At 43.5% G+C, this 20,623-nt stretch overlaps 1 protein-coding gene across 7 annotated transcripts in view; it reads left to right on the top strand.

Moving 5' to 3' along the window:
- The window catches only part of EXTL3 (exostosin like glycosyltransferase 3), a 126,726-nt gene extending 106,259 nt beyond the window's left edge, over positions 1-20,467 (top strand). For all 7 annotated transcript variants that reach the window (XM_006064294.4, XM_006064297.4, XM_006064298.4 and 4 more), the window contains 3 exons: positions 3,643-3,787; positions 8,163-8,291; positions 18,725-20,467. In XM_006064294.4, coding sequence (XP_006064356.1) covers positions 3,643-3,787; positions 8,163-8,291; positions 18,725-18,934 — 484 coding nt within the window. In that variant the 3' untranslated portion in view covers positions 18,935-20,467. The remainder of the gene's footprint in view (positions 1-3,642; positions 3,788-8,162; positions 8,292-18,724) is intronic.
- Positions 20,468-20,623: the final 156 nt, after the last annotated feature.

Raw genomic sequence — 20,623 nt, 5'->3', positions numbered from 1 at the left:
GATCAGCGCTAGATCCCAAGAACGATTAGATAAGCAGTCCTGCTTTGATGAGTTTGAAGCTTATTAAGATAACTGGTGTTTGCTATCTTCTGTAGAACGTTCTTGATTTAGAAAGATTTTTGATCTTTTCCATTTGTCACCAGATTTCCAAGTGGTGAGAGAATAATGGGAAGCCTTATAACTGATGGTATTGAGTATCTTTTCATGTGGTCAGTGACCATCTGTTTATCTTCTTTGGAGAAATGTCTGCTTAGATCCTTTGCCTTTTTATTATCAAGTGGTTAAGAGTCTCTTACCATCATTAGAAATTTGAAGTTTAGTCTCTGGTTATAAGACAAGTGAATTATCTCTGACTCTACTTCCAAATCTTCTATTACCCTGAGTATTCTCTCATTTGTTTGGGCATCCTTTGATCTAAAAACTTTGCTTTTGAATTAGGGTTTTCATCTTTTCCATATGTATGCCTAGGAATGGGATTGCTGGATTACATGATAACTCTGTTTTTAGTTTTTTAAGGAACCGCCATACTGTTCTCCGTAGTGGCTGTACCAATTTACGTTTCCACCAAGAGTGTAGGAGGGTTCCCTTTTCGAAAGGATACACGCGTTCTGACGTTCACTGCAGCACTGTTTACAGTAGTTGAGACATGGAAGCAACCTAAATGTTGATACCCGCAGATGAATGGATAAGGAAGATGTGGCATATAGATACCGTGGAATATTTTTCAACCATAAAAATAATGAAATAATGCCATTTACAGCAACATGGATGGACCTAGAGGTTATCAGACTAAGTGAAGTAAGTTAGAGAAAGTTGAATATCATATGATATCACTTACATGTGGAATCTAAAAAAAAAATGATGCAAATGAACTTATTTACAGAACAGAAATAGACCGAGACATAGGAAACTTAATGGTTCCAAGGGGGAAAATGGGGGGAGGGCTAAATTTAGGAATTTGGATTTAAAAGATACACACTACTATACATGTGTCATTTCGCAGAGCCGTACACGGCTGAGCGACTAACACGCACATGTATGTAAAATAGATAACAAGGACCTGCTGTGCAGCACAGGGAGCTATATTCAATATCTTATAATAACCTTTAATGGAAAAGAGTCTGAAAAATAATATCTATAACTTAGTCAATTTGCTGTGCACCTAAAAATTGTAAATCAGCTGTACTTTGATTTAGAATCAGTAAATAAATACATCCATAGAAACTGTCCCTCTGGCAAAAGATAACGTGGATCTTGGCTGACTTCAGCTTATGTAGCAAAGAAGGAAATAGTATGTTTTTAAGCGATGGATAAAGAGACCCAAGAGAACTGAAAACACGTATCTGTACAAAAACAGTCCCTGACTGTTCATAGCAGCATTATTTATAAGAGTCAGTAAGTATAACACGACTCAGCTTATATGAGGCACTCACAGTAGTCAAGTTCATAGAAACGAAGTAGAATGGCGGGTGCCTGGGACTAAAGGAAGGCAAGAATGCCAAATGTTCAATGGGTCAGGTTTTAGATTGGAAAGATGGAAACATTCTGGAGATAAATGATTGTGATGATCATTTAACAGTGGGAATATACTTAATGCCATTGAACTGTATACTTGAAAATAATTAAAATGGTAAATTTCATGTCATGTGTGTTTTGCCACACACCAAAGAAAAATCAGTTGTCAAAAAAGCTAAAAGGAGAAGTATAATCAGAATGTCCTTCAGCTGATGAATGGATAAACAAAAAGTGGTATATCCATACAGTGGAATATTACTCGGCAACAGAAAGGAATGAAGTGCTGACACGTGCTGCAACATGAAAACAGGCTAAGTGAAACAAGCCAGTCACTAAAGGTCATATGCTGTGTGAGTCCGTTTGTGTGAAATGTCTGCAACAAGCAGAGCCGTGGACACAGAAGGTAGATTAGTGGTTGCCGTGGGAGACTGGGGTCGGGGGTGAATGGGGAATGACTGCTAAGCTGCTAGTGGTTATGGAGTTTCTTTTCATTAATAGGGTATGAAAATATGCTGGAGTGGTGATGGTTGCATAGCTTTGTGAATATATTCAATACTAAACCCCAGCGAGTCATACACTTTTAAACAAGTGAGTCTGCTATGTGATTTATATCTCAATAAACTTTATTTTTAAAAAGAGCAAAAGTGTAAGCTTTGCAGTGAGAGATCATGGACTGGAAGGTAGGTTTCTGTTCCTGGAGGCATTTGAAGGGATCAGTATTTTTAGGAGTGTTGATATAGCTTTCAGATATGCTGTTGGTATTTATTAACAATCCTTATATTCTGTAACTGTCTTAATATTTTATTAAAATATAGCTTTTTAGGCGAGTGTTTGGAAGTCTGTGTTAGGAGATAAACGAGGATAGAGGTAGGGGTTTGGGTGGGATGTGGCAGGACGCCCATCTAGACGGCTGCTATGTTGATATAAGTTGTAATTTCTCATTTTCTGGGCTAGACTGTGTGTCTGTGTGTGTCTGTGTATGCATCGTCAGTCGTGTCCAGCTCTTTGTGACCCCATGGACTGTAGCCTGCCAGGCTCCTCTGCCCTGGGATCTCAGGCAAGAATCCTGGAGTGGGTAGCCATTTCCTTCTCCAGGCATCTTCCCAACCTAGATATTGGACCCTCATCTCCTGCATCTCCTGCATTGACAGGTGGATTCTTTACTGCTGGACCACCTGAAAAGCCCATTGGAGTAGGTTAGTTGCTTTCAAACTTAACAGGAGAGGGACTCTTGAAATGAAATCTTGTGTGCTTTAGGAGCTGAGGTTTCATGAGTGATGAGGGACTTTGTTAGGCAGTTTGAATATCTGGTGGAGTGAGGTGGAGGGAGGTGGTGGTGGATCCTTTTTTATGGTACACCTGAAGCACTTCTGCAAGACTGGATTTCAGCCTATGAAACGGATTTTATTTGTTGTACCTTACCTAGAGGTAAGGTAAATTTGGAGATGTTAGAAAAATTTATCCTGGAAACATTCCCAACTTATTGCTTACATTTATGAAGCCTTTCATTTGTACGGTTCTGTAGACCACTGCTTTTCATGGTACAGGTTTCCACCTCAGCTCTGCTCCAGTCAGAATTTTAGACTGTTGCACCTAACTCTAGGCAGCAGTCTCCTGTGGTTAGATCGGGGTCACTCAGTGAAAGAGGAGTTAAGTATACAATGTACATAGATTATGTACAAGTCCTACCATACTAGTATGTTATAATCTTTAAAAGTAAAGCTTAAGAAATTAAATAATATTAAAAAGAAATAGATATAAAAATTATCTTCTTCCTGCTTCTTAGCAGATTATTGTACTTACCCCATCCTGGCAACCTTTAACTGCCTTAGACTCCTTACAGCCTTTCTGTGTTTCTCCAGGTTGTTCTTTATGCAAGGGCTGGAGAGATGATGGCCACCAGCATCAATAAGTTAGAGGATTGATAAGCAGATGCTTATTAAGGAAACTGTGGGTGATACTTTGTTTTTATTGTGTTTGGTTTGTGATTGATTTGGTATATAAAATTAAAAAGAAAGTAACAGCTCAAAAAGAGAGATCCTGCAAAATAGAGGCAATAATTTTACACATTTCTGATAACCTTAGAGCTTTGTACTCATGTGTGTGCATATGCTTGTGTTTTATGAGGGTGTGGAGAGAAGCACGGGACCGCATTGTGGGTTTCCCTGGCCGTTACCATGCGTGGGACATCCCTCATCAGTCCTGGCTGTACAACTCCAACTACTCCTGTGAGCTGTCCATGGTGCTGACAGGTGCTGCCTTCTTCCACAAGGTAAGAAAGGGCCGGTAGGATTTGCATGACTTGGTCAGAGTTGAGCCTTTGTGTGGCAGTGAAATGCTGCTTTAAATAAAGATAACTCTCCTAATGCTTCTTACATACCCCTTGCTTGCTAGAATTACACTACTTCTATCTATAAAGACAGTAATCAAGATGATTATAGCAACTCTAGAATGAAGTCAGGATGGGAAGGCTGCTGCATTGGCCGTTAGAAAATCAGTTTATCTTCCTGAGCATTGGCTCTACCTCTGTAAAACTGAGAGCAGTGGGGCAAAACATTTTCCAGTTTCCCCACAGCCATTCTGGACATGGCCTGGCCAACGAAACGCTGAATGTAGCCCTCTCCTGATTCAGCCACCTCTGTCCCAGGCCCCACCACAAGCTTCTGTCCATTCAGGCTCTGCAAGTTCTGTTTGATTCCTTAGAGCTTTTAATTTTCACGTTGCTTCACGTCCAGATTTTTGTTGAATATTTAGGATGCAGACCCTTCCAGTCATTACTCCTCTCTTGTACTGTTGTTGCTAAACTGTTCTGTTTTCTTGCTCCTGACTCATCTTCTCTCTCCATTTCATCTGTTCTGTAAAATAGCCCCTGGGCACATGTGGCTGCTGAGCGCTTGAAACGTGACTGGTCAGTGCTAAGATGTGCTCTCAGTGTACAGTATTGTACATACTAGACTTTGGAAACTTAGCATGAAAGAAGGAGTGTAGACTATCTCATTAGTAGTTTTTTATATTGATTGTATGTTGGGGGAGTGAATGTTAGTTGCTCAGTTATGTCTGACTCTTTGCCATCCCATGGACTGTAGCCTGGCAGGCTCCTCCGTCCAAGGAATTCTCCAGGCAAGAATACTGGAGTGGTAGCCTTCTCTAGGGGATCTTTCCAACCCAGGGATCGAACCCGTTTCTCCTGCATTGCAGGCAGATTCTTTACCATCTGAGCCAATAGGGAATGATTGTATGTGCTGCTGCTGCTAAGTCACTTCAGTCATGTCTGACTCTGTGCGACCCCATAGACGGCAGCCCACCAGGCTCCCCCGACCCTGGGATTCTCCAGGCAAGAACACTGGAGTGATTGTATGTGCAATTATTTTATAAAGTGCAATTATTTTGGATACACTGGTTTAAATTAAAATATGTTACTAATTAATTTTACTGTTTCTTTTTATTTCTTAAAACTGTGGCCACCAGAAAATTAAAAATGACAGATGGGACTGCTCCATACCTTCCCTCCCAGGTCCTCTCTCTGGGCTGTGAAGAGCCCCTGTTCTGGGATGGCCAAACTGCCTGTACCCCCACTTCACAAAAAACCTCCTCTGTCTCCTTGATCTGGTTGAAACCTGACTTTTCTCTGAGGACAGTGCTTCCCCTTCAGCCTGTTCCTGTGTTCCTTCCAGGGACCGTGATTGAGACTATTCATTTCCCCACACTTGTACCCTGGAGCCAGGTAGAGAGAACCATTCCACTGCTCACTGGTGACTCTTCTTGACAATTGCTTCTCACTTGTCATGTGAAATCACATTTGAGACTCGTCCTATCTGTCTTATTGCTCCATCTACCGACCTCCTAAGTCATCCCTTCATGGTCAGCAAAGATGTTACCACCTGGCCTGTCATCCTGATCTCCACTCCGTGCTCTCCTGAACAACCCAGCCAGGACCCTGTCTCCCTATAATTATTGAAGTACTATACTTCTTCCCTGGTGGCTCAAATGGTAAAGCGTCTGCCTACAATGTGGGAGGCCCAGGTTCAATCCCTGGGTCAGGAAGATCTCCTGGAGAAGGAAATGGCAACCCCCTCCAGTACTCTTGCCTGGAGAATCCCACGGACGGAGGAGCCCAGTAGGCCACAGTCCATGGGGTCGCCAAGTTGGACACGACTGAGCGACTCCACTTCTTCACAGGGCTCTACTTCTGTCTAGCGCTTTTCTTTTTTTTAAATTTGGTTCTTATTTTACACTGGAGTGTGGTTGATTTCCAGTGTTGTGTTTCAGGTGTGCAGCAAAGTGATTCAGTTACACATGTTACACACGTAGCTGTTCTTTTTCAGAGCCTTTTCCCATAAAGGTTATTACAGAATATCGAGTAGAGTCGCCTCTGCTCTCAGTAGCTGCTTGTTGGTGGTCTAGTTTATGTATAATTGCCGAGCACTCTTCTTATTTTGTGTTGTCCTTACGTCCCCTCAAGCTCTTGTGGCTTTTCTTAGCATCCATAAGCTGGTGATTTCCAGCCTTGCCTTTCCTTGAGAGCTTTACTTGTAAATTTATTTTCAGAACATTTCTGTATTTCTCCCTAGTACTTCAAACTGAACTTTTCTCCCAAAAGTTTCCTTGTTTGCCCTTTGGAAGAAACTAAGGTGGCCTTCCCTAGTCTAGAGCAATCAAGTTATTTTTTCTTTTTACTGTAAGTGCCTATCAGTAAAAACTTTTGGTACCTCACAAATGTATGTATGTATAAATTATAGTATGTGTACTATACTACCATACTTACAGAAATTTTTATATGGCTGAGATAAGATGAAACAGTTTAAAAATAATAGTCTCACTAAATTCTTAAATTTTAGTGAGAGCAATGACTGAACATGCCTTATTATTTTTGAAAATCTTGATTTGACACTTTGTATACTGGCAGGTCAGTGTTCTGTTTCTAAATTGGTCTGTTTCTAAATTAAGCACATTTCTAATACTTTGTTTTAATCACTGTCCCTGGAAGAAATACCTTATTGCCCTGCTTCCAAAGTCCTGATGCTTATCTACCAATTTGGTAGTCTTTTGTTGAAATTGTTGAATTTTCATCTTCTATGGCGCCATTCAATTTTTTTAAGCAAACTAATGAGCAGAAATTGCATTTTATATTTTAGAGTAGGTTCTAAATTCACTGAAACTTTGAGAAGATTTTTAAACAGGTTACAAAGTTTTTCTGTATTTTAAAAATTTATTTTTGGCATAAAGATAATATAATAGTGGAAATACTTCTAAATATTTGTTTTCATAATGCTTTCACCATATACTTTTAAGTCAGTTCTTTTTTCTTATAATGTCATGTTTCCCTTGATAAAGATATGGATTTTTAATTAATAAATATTCTTATTAGCATGCTAATGATAGGCAGTGGCCAGTTAAAGGGTCAGCCTGTCTTTTCGTAAAAGAAAGATGTGTAATTCATCTTTTAAGTTCACCATCTCTTAAGTATTTTGTCACAAGATAACCAGCAAACCACTGCTGCTGCTGCTGCTAAGTCACTTCAGTCGTGTCCGACTCTGTGCGACCCTATGGATGGCAGCCCATTAGGCTCCTCTGTCCCTGGGTTTCTCCAGGCAAGGATACTGGAGCAGGTTGCCATTTCCTTCTCCAATGCAGGAAAGTAAAAAGTGAAAGTGAAGTCGCTCAGTCGTGTCCGACTCAGCGACCCCACGGACTGCAGCCCACCAGGCTCCTCCGTCCATGGGATTCTCCAGGCAACAATACTGGAGTGGGTTGCTATTTCCTTCTCCAGGTGGTCTTCCCAACCCAGGGGTAGAATCCACATCTTCTGCATTGGCAGGCAGATTCTTTACTGCTGAACCACCAGGGAGGCCCTTGAATTTTAAGTACATGTAATTCTATTTTTAATAATGGCTGTTTTTCATAACAAGGTCAGAAAATTCCTAAACTCCCTGAAAGCTCAGCAGTCGATTCATTGCTGGTGTGAGCCAGTGTGCACCTGTGGACCTTGTGGGGCATGTTAAGAGCTTAGGCTTAATCTGAGTGAGATGAGAAGCCATTGAGGGGTTTGGAGTAAAGGAGGCCCATGTTTTAACACGATTGCTCTGCTGTGCTGAGGATGGACTAGAGGGAGCAAGAAGGCAGCAGGGAGGCCGATCAGGAGTCTGTGAACAGTGTGGGCCAGGGATGAGGGTGGCTTCGGGCAGGGCTAGCCTGTGCCCAGACTGAGAAGTGAGGCGCTGCGGGATCTGCCATCTCATTACTCAGTGACTTACTGAGGTCTGAGAAGATAACCGGACTTTCCCCCTCGCTTACCCTTGCTTTGTCAGAGAGAACGTTGTTCAGCTGAACGAGCGTCCAACCGAATTTAATAGATGTTTATGTTGTTGCAGAATCACTGTGGTACCAAGGAGACTGCATGAAGGTTTGTTTCTCAAAGAGGGTGATGGTGGCAGTTTGGATGGGCTGATTCTTCAGTGCGGAGGATCTGCCTCGCAGGTGTTCAGCATCCCTGGACCCGCCTCCCTAAGTGCCAGTGGTGCTTCCTGGAGATCGCCACCCCCAGCCTCCCCCACAACATGCTTCCTAGCGCCCTGTGCGTATTTTCGCTGAAAGGCTAAGAACTGTGGTCTCTAACACAGGATGTGCTTCTGTTTCTGCCCCGGCAGTATTATGCCTACCTGTATTCTTACGTGATGCCCCAGGCCATCCGAGATATGGTGGATGAATACATCAACTGTGAGGACATCGCCATGAACTTCCTCGTCTCCCACATCACTCGGAAACCCCCCATCAAGGTAGGGCCCCGCCGTGTACGGGACTGGGGTGCGTGTGTACTCAGCTCACTTACTTTGTAGTTGTGCAGTGCGTAACTCAGCGTACTTCAGAGTCCTCGTCTGTGAAACGGGATGATGAGGCCACCAGCCAAATAGGATCACTTCAGGGTTTAATGAGGGCCTTCACTTCCTAAGGTGTAAATGGAGAGAAATTAGTGATTGGAATTTGAATGGGGAAATGTTACATCTTTAATTTTCACTGATCTTGAGTTGGAATTTATCCTTTTTATCAGTTATAAAACAGGCTGTAATTCATAAGAGGATTGGTGGTAACTGATTTTTCACCAGAACTCATAGATACTTTCCTATCACGTTACGTTTATTGTGAAGTATTGTTAACTTTCCTCACTTCTTTGAAATTATGGCAGTTACTAACTTTTCCCTGGATTGTGTTACCTCTAAAAGAGAACATGTATTTCTGTGTTTCAGTATTACTTGTTTCCTTTGTTGTTGTTCAGTCCTTAAGTCGTGACTCTTTGCAACCCCATGGACTGCAGCACACCAAGCTTCTCTGTTCTCCACCATCTCCCAGAGTTTGCTCAGATTCATGAGAAGGCAATGGCACCCCACTCCAGTACTCTTGCCTGGAAAATCGCATGGACTGGGAGCCTGGTAGGCTGCGGTCCATGGGGTCGCTAAGAGTCGGACATGACTGAGCAACTTCACTTTCACTTTTCACTTTCATGCCTTGGAGAAGGAAATGGCAACCCACTCCAGTGTTCTTGCCTGGAGAATCCCAGGGACGGGGCAGCCTGGTGGGAGGCCGTCTATGGTGTCACACAGAGTCAGACACGACTGAAGCGACTTAGCAGCAGCAGCAGCAGCATGTCCATTGAGTCAGTGATGCTATCTAACCATCTCATCCTCTGCCATTTCCTTTGTAATTTCTTATATTTTACATGTCTAAAAGCATTCTAAGGAGGGTCCATAGGCTTCCCCAGACTGCCAAACCAGAATGGGAGGTGGTGTGTCCTTGGCACCCAAAATGTAAGAATTTCTGTGTATAAAACTCTAAGAATAGTGCCTGGCACATAAGTTCTTCATAAGGTATTTATACAAAACAAAAGTACCCCCCAAATTGTAGAAATTTGAGTTCTTTCTCTGTCTTTGAGTTGGTGAGTAGATTTGACCAGACTGGTACCAATTGCATACTTGGTGCACATAAAGACCAGTCCCATCACTGTCTCTGTCATTATTGTAGATTCAGACAGGTGGAAGCTCTCCTGGTGAGGGCTACGGTAAAGGCCTTGTAACAGTTAATACTAGAGAGTCTGTCAGTTCCAATTAATAGTGTTTATGACTGTGCTCTGTCAGTGTCTTATGTTATGGATTCACTCCTGATGTCCTTATATTATTATCATCAAGTCATATTATTTAATTTTATAAAATAATTTTAACTTCATGGATATCATTAAGACCATGAGTAAATAATAATTTGGTGTATATTTCATTCTTCTTATTGTACGTTTTGAATATAAGTTCTAGACTAAGTAGCCACTAGGCTGTACAAATGATGATGGTCAAACTGTATCTTTAGTTTTAAGCAAGAGTGGTAACTAGAGAACACTGATTCCAGCAACAAAGCAAAACAGACAAGTAGAGAAGCCCCTGGGGCTTTATGCATTCATTCATACCTATTCCAGCCTTTTGCCAAGTGTGGCTCAGGGTCATAACTTAACTCCTGGTTACCCCATAGTTTCTCACATTCTTTAGCCTTCTACTAAAGCCTTGTAAGAGAAGAATAATTAGCAAAATAATGCACCAAATTGTGTTTTTTTTTTTTTAAACTCTGAATGATGATAGTATTTTTATATAAAATAACATGTTTTCCAGGTACAGTGGTAGATCTGATAGTAAATGATAAAAAAAGCATACTTCTTTGTGAATTCTAAGGAAGGGAGGCAAAGGTCTTATAAAGAAATTAGTGATTGGTACACTTTTCTGTTCCTTATTTATCCTTTCTTGTGTAACCAGGGACTTGACTCCAGCGAGATGTTTGCTTTCTAATTATAACTCCCTATTAGATCATAAGACATTATTCATGAAAATTTAAAGTATCTGAGTGATTAGGTACCTAATAATACCATCAGTCACAGTAAGCACTCACAGACAGGGTGCATTTTTCATCCTCATGGAAGCATGTTTGTTCTGTTATTAGGCCAATGTTTCATTGGTTAAACATCTCTCCAGTATAGAGAATGAGGTGTAAATAATTTGCTTATGGTATACATGATTCTTTGGCTACCTGATGTGAAGATCCGATTCAGTGGAAAGACCCTGATGCTGACAAAGATTGAAGGCAAAAAGAGAAGGGGGCTGCAGAGGATGAGATGGTTAGATAGCATTACTGACTCAGTGGACATAAATCTGAGCAAACTTGGGGGGATAGTGAAGGACAGGGGAGCGTGGCATCGCAGAAAGTCAGACATGACTTACCGACTGAACAACAAAAGTGAAAACTGGAAAAATTACAATGACTTTTTAAAGTCAGAGGCTCAGTAAGTTGAGCCTGTCTTCAAATTCTGAGTCCAGTTATTTACTTCATATTATAGAACCAGTTTGAACTCAGTATTTTCATTAATTTACCTAATTTTATCAGGTATATATACTATTTTATATTATAAAGTAGTAATTTTTTTTTTTTGCTTTAAATACTTCAAATTTTCACTGTCCCCTCCCTTGTTATAATTAGGAAAGCATGACTGTTTTAGGTGATAGCTATATTCTTTCAATAATGTTAATATCTTGTCAATATTGACTAAATAAACCACACAGGGTTAATTTCATCTTGTTCCTTTGAATAATGTACTATTATTTTTTTGAAGAGGAGAGATCTAGAATGTAAATAGACTTCATTCAGAATAAAGGATGAAAAACTCATAAAGCATTGAGAAGACGGGTGGAGATGGCTTATGGGATAAGGAATTAGAGAGAGAATACATAAGTAAGTGTCTTAATATTAATGCTGAGTAAGTTCTCAACATCTATTCAAGATTTTCCTTACCATTACTAAGCAGAACTTTACTTAGACTAAATTACTTGAAATATTCCTGTGTAAAATATAATCCATGATGTTGCTTTAGTAAGTGTTCAAACTTCAGTTTATACAATTTACTTTATTCTTCTTAATTTTTTGTATGTTTTATTATACACACACACACACACACACACACACATATATATATAGTTGTTGTTTAGTTGCTCAGTCATGTCCAACTCTTTGTGACCCCGTGAACTCCAGCACACTAGGCTTCTCTGTTCATTACTGTCTTCCTGAGTTTCCTCAAACTCATGTCCACTGAGTCAGTGATGCCATCCGACCGTCTCATCCTCTGTTGCCCCCTTCTCCTCTTGCCCTCAGTTTTTTCCCCGCTCTCTCTCTGTGTATATTATGTAGCCACTGGACCACCAGGGAAGTTCCTATATATAGATTTTTTTTTTAATAAATGTACTGGGGTTGCAATCACAACATTTTTTTAGTAGTGGGTTACATGATTAAAAACATTTATTTGGAAACCACCGCTTCAGTGAAAATACCTTTATAAAAAGAGCATATATAAGGAGAAAATGCCTTATAAAAGCAGTATAAAAAGCAGTATACCTTTTTGAGTCACTTGCAGGTTAAGAGACTTTTCTCCCTGAGGTTGAGTGCTGGCGTCTGAGATGAGGTACAGGGAGAACAGAGTAGAGTACTGGACACAGACGTGGTTTGATGACAGCCTGCCTTCTCTGAGCCCTGACATCTGTCTCCTGCTGCAGTCGAAGCTGATGGGGAGGGTAGTAAGTGGCACACTGTTGCCTGTAAACTGGAAGACGGCTAGAGAACTGCCGGCGGGTGGGAGGGTGGCGGAAGGGGATGGTGGAGTCCTGTGGAGGGACCTCTGGGGGTCATGGCTCCTTCAGAGTTTTATCTCTGGTGTGAGTGTCCCTTGGCGCCCTGGCCTGTGGTTATGATCACTCCTCAGTTTCAACTCTAGTAACTGGACTTCTGATGGCTGATACTGGCTGTGGGTGGTAAGTATTCTTCAGCTGGAATTAACAGGATGGGCCATCCAATTTTAATTGTTTTCTCAGTTTATCATAGTAATAATAATTTTAAAATTATTCAGGAAAAAAATATATTCAGAAAGAAAATAGAACATGCAGATTTAAAAAACCTAAATAGAACTACTGGAAATGAAAATTATAGTTATTAAAATGACAGTCTTTGTGAATGGGATAAAATGATAAGACAGCTGAAGAGAAAGTTAATGACCTAGTAGATGATGCGTGAATAATGTGAATACATTTCTGAGAAGGTATTATGGAGATATAAGGAGATGGAAGATAAGAAAGATGAAGAGATGTGAAGGCTGTAAAATCTAACACAGTGCCAGAAAGGGAAGACTGGAGAGATGGGAGGGGCAGTCTTGAAAATATAATATGAGAGTTTCCAGAGTTTATTGACTGCATGGGGCCTTCTCTGGTGGTTCCTGCAGTGTGTTAGACTGGAATTCGATACCTGGGCTGGGGAGATCCCCTGGATAAGGGAATGGCAACCCACTACAGTATTCTTGTCTGGAGAATCCTATGGACAGAGGAGCCTGGTGGGCTACAGTCCACGGGGTCACAAAAAGCTGGACACAACTAAGCAAAACGCACAACATTGACTGCATGAATACTCTAGCAAATATTACACTTAATTGTGACAGTTTAGAAAGTCCCTGTTGAAGTCAGTAGTAAGATAAGGTTTGGTTCAGTTCAGTTCAGTTGCTCAGTCGTGTCCGACTCTTTGCGACCCCATGAATCGCAGCACGCCAGGCCTCCCTGTCCATCACCAACTTCTGGAGTTCACTCAAACTCATGTCCATCGAGTCAGTGATGCCATCCAGCCTCTCATCCTCTGTCGTCCCCTTCTCCTCCTGACCCCAATCCCTCCCAGCATCAGAGTCTTTAACAGTGAGTCAGCTCTTCGCATGAGGTGGCCAAAGTATTGGAGTTTCAGCTTTAGCATCAGTCCTTCCAATGAATACCCAGGACTCATCACCTTTAGGATGGACTGGTTGGATCTCCTTGCAGAACAAGGGACTCTCAAGAGTCTTCTCCAACACCACAGTGCGAAAGTATCAATTCTTCGGTGCTCAGCTTTCTTCACAGTCCAAGTCTCACATCCATACATGACCACTGGAAAAACCATAGCCTTGACTAGACAGACCTTTGTTGGCAAAGTAATGTCTTTGCCTTTTAATATGCTGTCTAGGTTGGTCATAACTTTCCTTCCAAGGAGTAAGTGTCTTTTAATTTCATGGCTGCAGTCACCATCTGCAGTGATTTTGGAGCCCCCAAAAATAAAGTCTGTCACTGTTTCCACTGTTTCCCCATCTATTCCCATGAAGTGATGGGACCAGATGCCATGATCTTCGTTTTCTGAATGTTGAGCTTTAAGCCAACTTTTTCACTCTCCTCTTTCACTTTCATCAAGAGGCTTTTTAGTTCCTCTTCACTTTCTGCCGTAAGGGTGGTGTCATCTGCATATCTGAGGTTATTGATATTTCTCCCGGCAGTCTTGATTCCAGCTTGTACTTCTTCCAGCCCAGAGTTTCTCATGATGTACTCTGCATAGAAGTTAAATAAGCAGGGTGACAATATACAGCCTTGACGAACTCCTTTTCCTATTTGGAACCAGTCTTTTGTTCCATGTCCAGTTCTAACTGTTGCTTCCTGACCTGCATACAGGTTTCTCAAGGTTACCCACTAAATAAATGGAGGTAGAGACCACATCCACATTCATGTGGTCAGGAATGCAGTTCTCCCCAAGTGTAAAATGTCGGTGTAACTCTAATCAAAATCCTATTAGGTGGCAATAAAATTAACCATCACACCATCAAAAAAAACCCCCTAAATTCTAGTAGGATACTTTATTTGGTTTAATTTGGCTTGGAGTGAAACTTGACAAAGAGACCCTCAGATTTGTGTTGAAAGGCAAAGAGCCAGGATAGCTAAGGCGCTAGTGAGGAAGAGGGGAGCTGGCCCTGTCAGAAAGCGTGGCTCGGTGTTAAAGTACAGAATCAGGACAGATGCCTGTGATCTTGGCACAGAGACTGACAGAGGCAGTGCTACAGGGCAGAGTGCAGACTCAGGCCCGCCTGCACGGAAGCTTGACACGTGATAAAGGTGGCCTCTTGGGAATAGCACTTTCTGCATGGAACAGAAGTACATGTCATACACAAAGTAAATTCCAGATGGCTTAATAAACCAAATGTTAATAGCAAGCTTTAAAACTTGTAACAAAAAATACAGAAGTGTTTTTGTGATATAGACAAAGAGAAACAAAAAGTACAAAATCTGGAGGAGAAGATAGATTCGTTTGAATGTATTAAAGTTCAAAGCTTTGTTCAAAAAGCTCGATATCCAGATGTGACATTTGCAGTCCTGGCACATGGCAAAGAGTTGCTGCCGATAAAGGGCTTCCAAAGGAGAAGACGGCCCGGTCGATGCATTAAGCTTGTAAGAAAGTAGTTCAGTGTAGTAGAAACCTAGATGATTAATGAACATGTGGAAGGGTGCTGGTCTTCTGTAATAATCAGGGAAGTGGACGTTAAAACATTGTGATATAGTTTATACCATCAAGTGGGCAGAAATGAAAGTGTGATGGTACCAGACGGCAGTAAGGATGTGCAGAAATTGCAGATGTTGATCAGGGCTGGTGGGTGTACATTGGGACATTTATTTTGAAGAAAGTTTGGTTTTGTCAAGTATAATTGAAGGTCATGTTCCCCATGACATTGCAGGAGAGGAAAGGAGGGAGGGAGTGGTGGCATACGGATTAACTCTTTGTAATATTCTGTTTCTTTTGCAAAAAAAAAAAAAAAAAAAAAGAAAAATATATGTGTTGCCTAAAACAAATAGGACAAAGTGTCAATATTTGACAAACCTGGTGGGTTTTTGTTTGTTATCTTCCTCCCCCCTTTAAGCATAACATTTCATTCGTATGTTTTAAACCAATAGTAATGTATGTTTCATACATACATAGCCATATTTGATTCTTTTTGGAGATACTTATTTATTTGGCTGTGTTGGATCTTAGTTGTGGCATGTGGGATCTAGTTCCCTGACAGGGATGGGACCTGAGAGTGCCTTCGGAGAGCTGAATCTTAGCCACTGGACCCCTACGGAAGTCCCTTGATTCTTTAAACAAATACCCGTGCAATAAAAATGATAACTGAAAATGAGAAAGTTTAACATTCTCACTACCAGCTCCTTGTATATGTATCTTGGTCATCCCGGCCTGCTGCTTCCCTCCATTGATAACTGCTACCCTGAGTTTAGTTTTAAAAATCCCCTTCCCCTCCTCCCTTAAAAAGAAAAGCATTTTTACCGATGTATATTCATTTCTAAGGCTTTCCTTGTGGGTTCAGCTGGTAAAGAATCCGCCTGCAATGTGCGAGACCTGGGTTTGATCCCTGAGTTGGGAAGATCCCCTGGAGAAGGGATAGGCTGCCCGTTCCAGTGTTCTTGAGCTTCCCTTGTGGCTCAGCTGGTAAAGAATCTGCCCGCAATGCGGGAGACCTGGGTTTGATCCCTGAGTTGGGAAGATCCCCTGGGGAAGGGATAGACTGCCCACTGCAGGATTCTGGCCTGGAGAATTCCATAGACTGTACTGTATAGTCCATGGGGTCGCAAAGAGCTGGACACGACTGAGCGATTTTCACTCACTCATTCATCTCTAAGTGATTGGCGTCTTTAAATTTTATGTAAATGAAATCAGACTATATGTGTTCCTCTGCATTTAGGTTTTTAAAAAGTCAGTGTGTGAGCTCAGTCAGCGTTGATGCTTGTGACTGTAGTTTATTTTCGTTGCCCAGAGTCTTAAATAGGCCCCACACCCTTCTAAAAGGTGTAGGTTTTGCCTTGTTGTATTTAAATCACTAATCCTTGTGGAAGTGATTTTTGTGTATAATGTGAGCTAGGGCCCTGATTTCATTTTTGTCTCCTAAGCAGCATTCATCACACACTCAGTTCACCCATACCCAGTGGCGTGCAGTGCTGGAAGGTCACTCAGCAGACGTCTGTGTGCACGTGGATCTGTTCACGGGTTCTTACTCTGGCCTGCTGGTCCAGTTTGTTCACGTGCCAAATTCACATGAATTATCATAGCTTTAGAATTAGTTTTTGTATCTGCTAAGACAGGTCCCCTCTAACGTAATCTTGTACTTCAGGAGCGTCTTGCCTTGCACACGCCCTCCTGCAGGGATCTATCCAGAAGGCCAGAGTGTGGGCTGGGTCCCAGGAGGCAGGTGGCTCAGCTCAGAGCAGGAAGGAGAGCTCAGCTGCGGGAATGATAGGTTTTTTCTGTTCCAGGATCAGTTTTCAACTTTAAATAAATGGAATCATACAGTTATCTTTTTCCATGTCTCTTAGTCTTTTTTTTTTTTTTTAAATAACGTTATTTATTTATTTATTTATTTATGGCTGTGCTGGGTCTTCGCTTGCTCAGGCTTTTCTCTAGTTGCGGTGCCCGGGCTTCTCATTGTGGCGGCTTCTCTTGTTGCGGAACACGGGTCCTGGGGCCTGCGGGCCTCAGCACCTGTGGCTCCCGCCTCCAGAGCGCAGGCCCAGTGCTTGTGGCGCGTGGGCTTAGTTGCTCTGGGGCCTGTGGGATCTGCCCAGATCAGGGGTGAACCTGTGTCTTCTGCATTGGCAGGCGGATTCTTTACCACTGAGCTACCAGGGAAGCCCTCCATGTCTCTTCATCTTGCTTTCATATTTCTTTAAAGCTTTTTTCCAGTATTTTCCATTCTGGGAATAATTTTAGTATACTTTTTATCACTGATTTTCTCTTCACCCATCCACTGAGTCTCTGATTTAATTCAGTATACTTTTTTTTCTTCCCAGTTTTATTGAGATGTAATTGACATGCAACTTAATGATTTGCCTTACAAACCATCACGAGATGATGATCACAATAAGTTTATGTACTTTCCATTTCTGTTGTTCTGTTTGGTTCTTTTTCCTTTTCTTTTTTGATTGCGCCACGCAGCATGTGGGATCTTGGTTCCCTCACCAGGGATTGAACCCGCATTGCTTGCATTGGAGGCGTGGTGTTAACCACCGCCTCACCAGGGGAGTCCTCATCTGGTTCCTTTTCATGTCCGCACGGACTTTTTCTGATAGCCGCTGTTTCTTCCATCAAACCTTGAGTAATCTTTCAACATCTTGCTGTGCACCTGAGACCGTTTATTCTCCTGTCTCTGTCTGAGAGTCCTGCTGCTGTGCAGTGTTTCTTCTGTCGTTTCTTTCTGCATATTCTCCTCCATGTGACCCATCCCTGTTGTGTGATTTTTGACTGTGAGGTCATATTCTTTGGATGCTGCTTACTGCACTGCTTTGAGGCCTGGATCTGAGAGGGCTTGCACTTGTTTCTCTCTCGTGCCTGGGCTCCCCCCCTGCTTAAGACCTGTTCACGCTAAATTAGCATATTGGGACACAGGGTGACATAAATTGTAGCCTCAGCTGTGTGAGGCCGGCTTGAGGTTATAGTTTCTCAGAGGGGATTTTCCTCCTCCTCTTGGAGCTCAGACTCAGAAGGAAGCGGTGCTTCACCACCTTGCTCTGTGGGGCACCTCCCACCCACGTGGCCTTCCGCTTGTTTCTGCGGCTTCAGCATGTTTCTGACCTGATTTGATGACAGTGTCTGCCCCAGCCTCCGGAAGGCGAGCTCCTGGCTGTCTCTCCGGATTCAAGCCTTCTCACTCCTTTGACTTCTGAGGATTTCATTTCTTTCATTACAAGCTCAGCCAGTATATTTAAAGAGATGGTGTCTATATTTTGTCCTGCCTTTTCTGGCATTCTCTGCTGAGGGGGCTTATATTGTCTGGGCTGCCGTGTTGCTGACGGTGAAGCTGTTGTATTACTCTGCATACATTCCCGATTGCTTGAAATTCATCATAATAATAACCAGTAAACTATAATATGATCATTTCCCTTTAAATATGACTTTCTTAAACTTCTTTTTAATGGATGTGCAGTATTTTATAATTATTTAACCAGTCCCCCTTTGATGGGTAGTTTTCCAGTATTTTGCTGTTAAAAACATGAATGAAATGAACAGCTTTGCCCCTGCAACATCTGGCTGTGCACCCAGGAGGAATACTAGAAGTAGAGTCACTGAGATAAGTAACACTGAAGGCTTCAGGGCTTTCGATATCTGTTAAGCATGGACCGTTTGGAAGGCACATCCTTACCGACAGTGTAGATGCCGAGCATGCCCCCGTCAGGAAGAGGACTGGGGATGAGCGTGGGCATCGGGCTGTGTTGTCGCCATGGAAACGGAGGCCTCACAGGCGGAGCTGCGGGGCCTCTGTCAATGTTAGCACCGTGGTTCTCACCCTCTGCCCTTTCTTCCCGGCTCCCAGGTGACCTCACGGTGGACTTTCCGATGCCCGGGCTGCCCTCAGGCTCTGTCACACGACGATTCCCACTTCCACGAGCGGCACAAGTGTATCAACTTCTTTGTCAAGGTGTACGGCTACATGCCCCTGCTGTACACGCAGTTCCGCGTGGACTCTGTGCTCTTCAAGACCCGCCTGCCCCACGACAAGACCAAGTGCTTCAAGTTCATCTAGGGGCCTTGCACGGCGGGGCGAGGACGAGCAGAGTGGGGGAGGCGGCTCGGGGGCCCTGGACACTGAAGGGCCTCAGGGACACCCACCGTGGTCGGGCCAGGCCCTCTGCTGGGAGAGGCGCAGGGGGGCGGGAGGGGCGGGCTGCCTTGCTCCTGAAGTCAGCGGCACCAGGCCCGGAAGCCTGGTCCCAGGCAACCAGGGCTCCCTAAACAGGGCACTGACGATAGCTTACACTGAGGACCATGGGGACTCTGGGGAGTCACTCACACAGCTCACGAGCCCAGCACAGCTGGCTTGTGGTTTTTTAATTCACTAACAACTATTATTATTATTTAAAGAGTTTCAGATTTGCCATTCAAGGTTTATTTATATATATGTGTGTGTATATATACACATATGTGTGTGTGTGTATATGTGGGTGTATACGGATATATGCACACACACTCACAGACATATACATATGTATGTATTCGAGGGGGAGCTTGGCGTTTCTGCCCATCTCACAAAGTGAGGGTCCCACCGTGGTGGTCTGTATTTTGGTGGAGAAGGATCCTGACCTTCCTGTATCTGGCTCATCCTTAAAGATGGTCTCCGTCCTCCCCAGGGGCCCCTGTGTGCAGAAACAAGAAAGGGCTGGCGTGGCCCTGGGGTGTCTTGCCTGAGTTCAGACCTGTGGGTTGGCTCCTTCCCCGCTTCCTGTTGCCAGCAGCGCTCTGTGGCTCGATTTGTCCTGCACTCGAGTTCTCGGTGGGATGGAGGGCCTGTGTATTTGGGGCAGCTGAGCTTCCCTGCCTGGGACAGGGGTGTCGAGGACTCCCTGCTGGCTGTGTACTTGACCTGGCTCCCCTTTCCCCGCTGTCTGAGAGTGAGTACAGGAAGGACCGAGACCTGCAGACAGACCCCCAAATGGTTCATTTTGTTTGACCCTCCTTTTCAAGACCTGTTGTGCTTTGGCTGCAGACTTTCCTGAAGGTTCTCTCGCGTAAAGAGCAGATGCCTGGCGGCTACACTTCAGGGGGGTCTGAGTGGTTGGTTGCAGGTCGGCCGACTCTTTCCGGCTCAGAGCAAGTGAGCACAGCACCCTTTGATCCCCACCCGGCTGGCCGGGAGCCACAGCAAGGCACCTGCCTTGGGATGATACCTGGGTGAAATTCACCTTCCCTACCCCATCTGGACCCGCATCCTGTAGTTCCTAGATCCCTCAGGCCGGGTGGGTGCCAGGCCCTCCCTGGCGTTGGTTTGGTCTATGTCAGGATGATGGGAGGATAGGATTTGTTGGGTTAAGCTCAAATCCAGCCTGAAATTGAACAGGTGTTCATATCCCATATTACCACTTGCCCCTGTGGGTTTCAGTCTCTATTTTCCTGGGCTGAAATAGAAGGAAGCTTTTTTTTTCTGGAGGTGGCAGCAGTAGGGGAACTGAAGAGAGTGGTGTCACTGGCGTTGGCTGGGATATAGCACGTGACCGCTGCCGTTATTTCTGGACACCCCTTTCCTCCAGTGAGGCTGAGTCTAGGAGGTTCTCGTCAGTGACTGAACACAAGCTCGGGCCTGTCCTGGGCACGCACATGCCTTAAGCCAGCTCCCTCTTCCCCGGACCTCCACCTCCCATGCACCTGTTTCCAGGGGGCACATCCCTCTCTGACCTGCCTGCCCACCAGAGGGTCCTCTTCAGGTGTCACCTGAAGC

This window comes from Bubalus bubalis, chromosome 3, assembly GCF_019923935.1.
Source record: "Bubalus bubalis isolate 160015118507 breed Murrah chromosome 3, NDDB_SH_1, whole genome shotgun sequence".
Lineage (NCBI taxonomy): Eukaryota > Metazoa > Chordata > Mammalia > Artiodactyla > Bovidae > Bubalus > Bubalus bubalis.
Note: the sequence above shows the minus strand (reverse complement) of the source record. Positions and strands in the feature narration are given on the sequence as shown.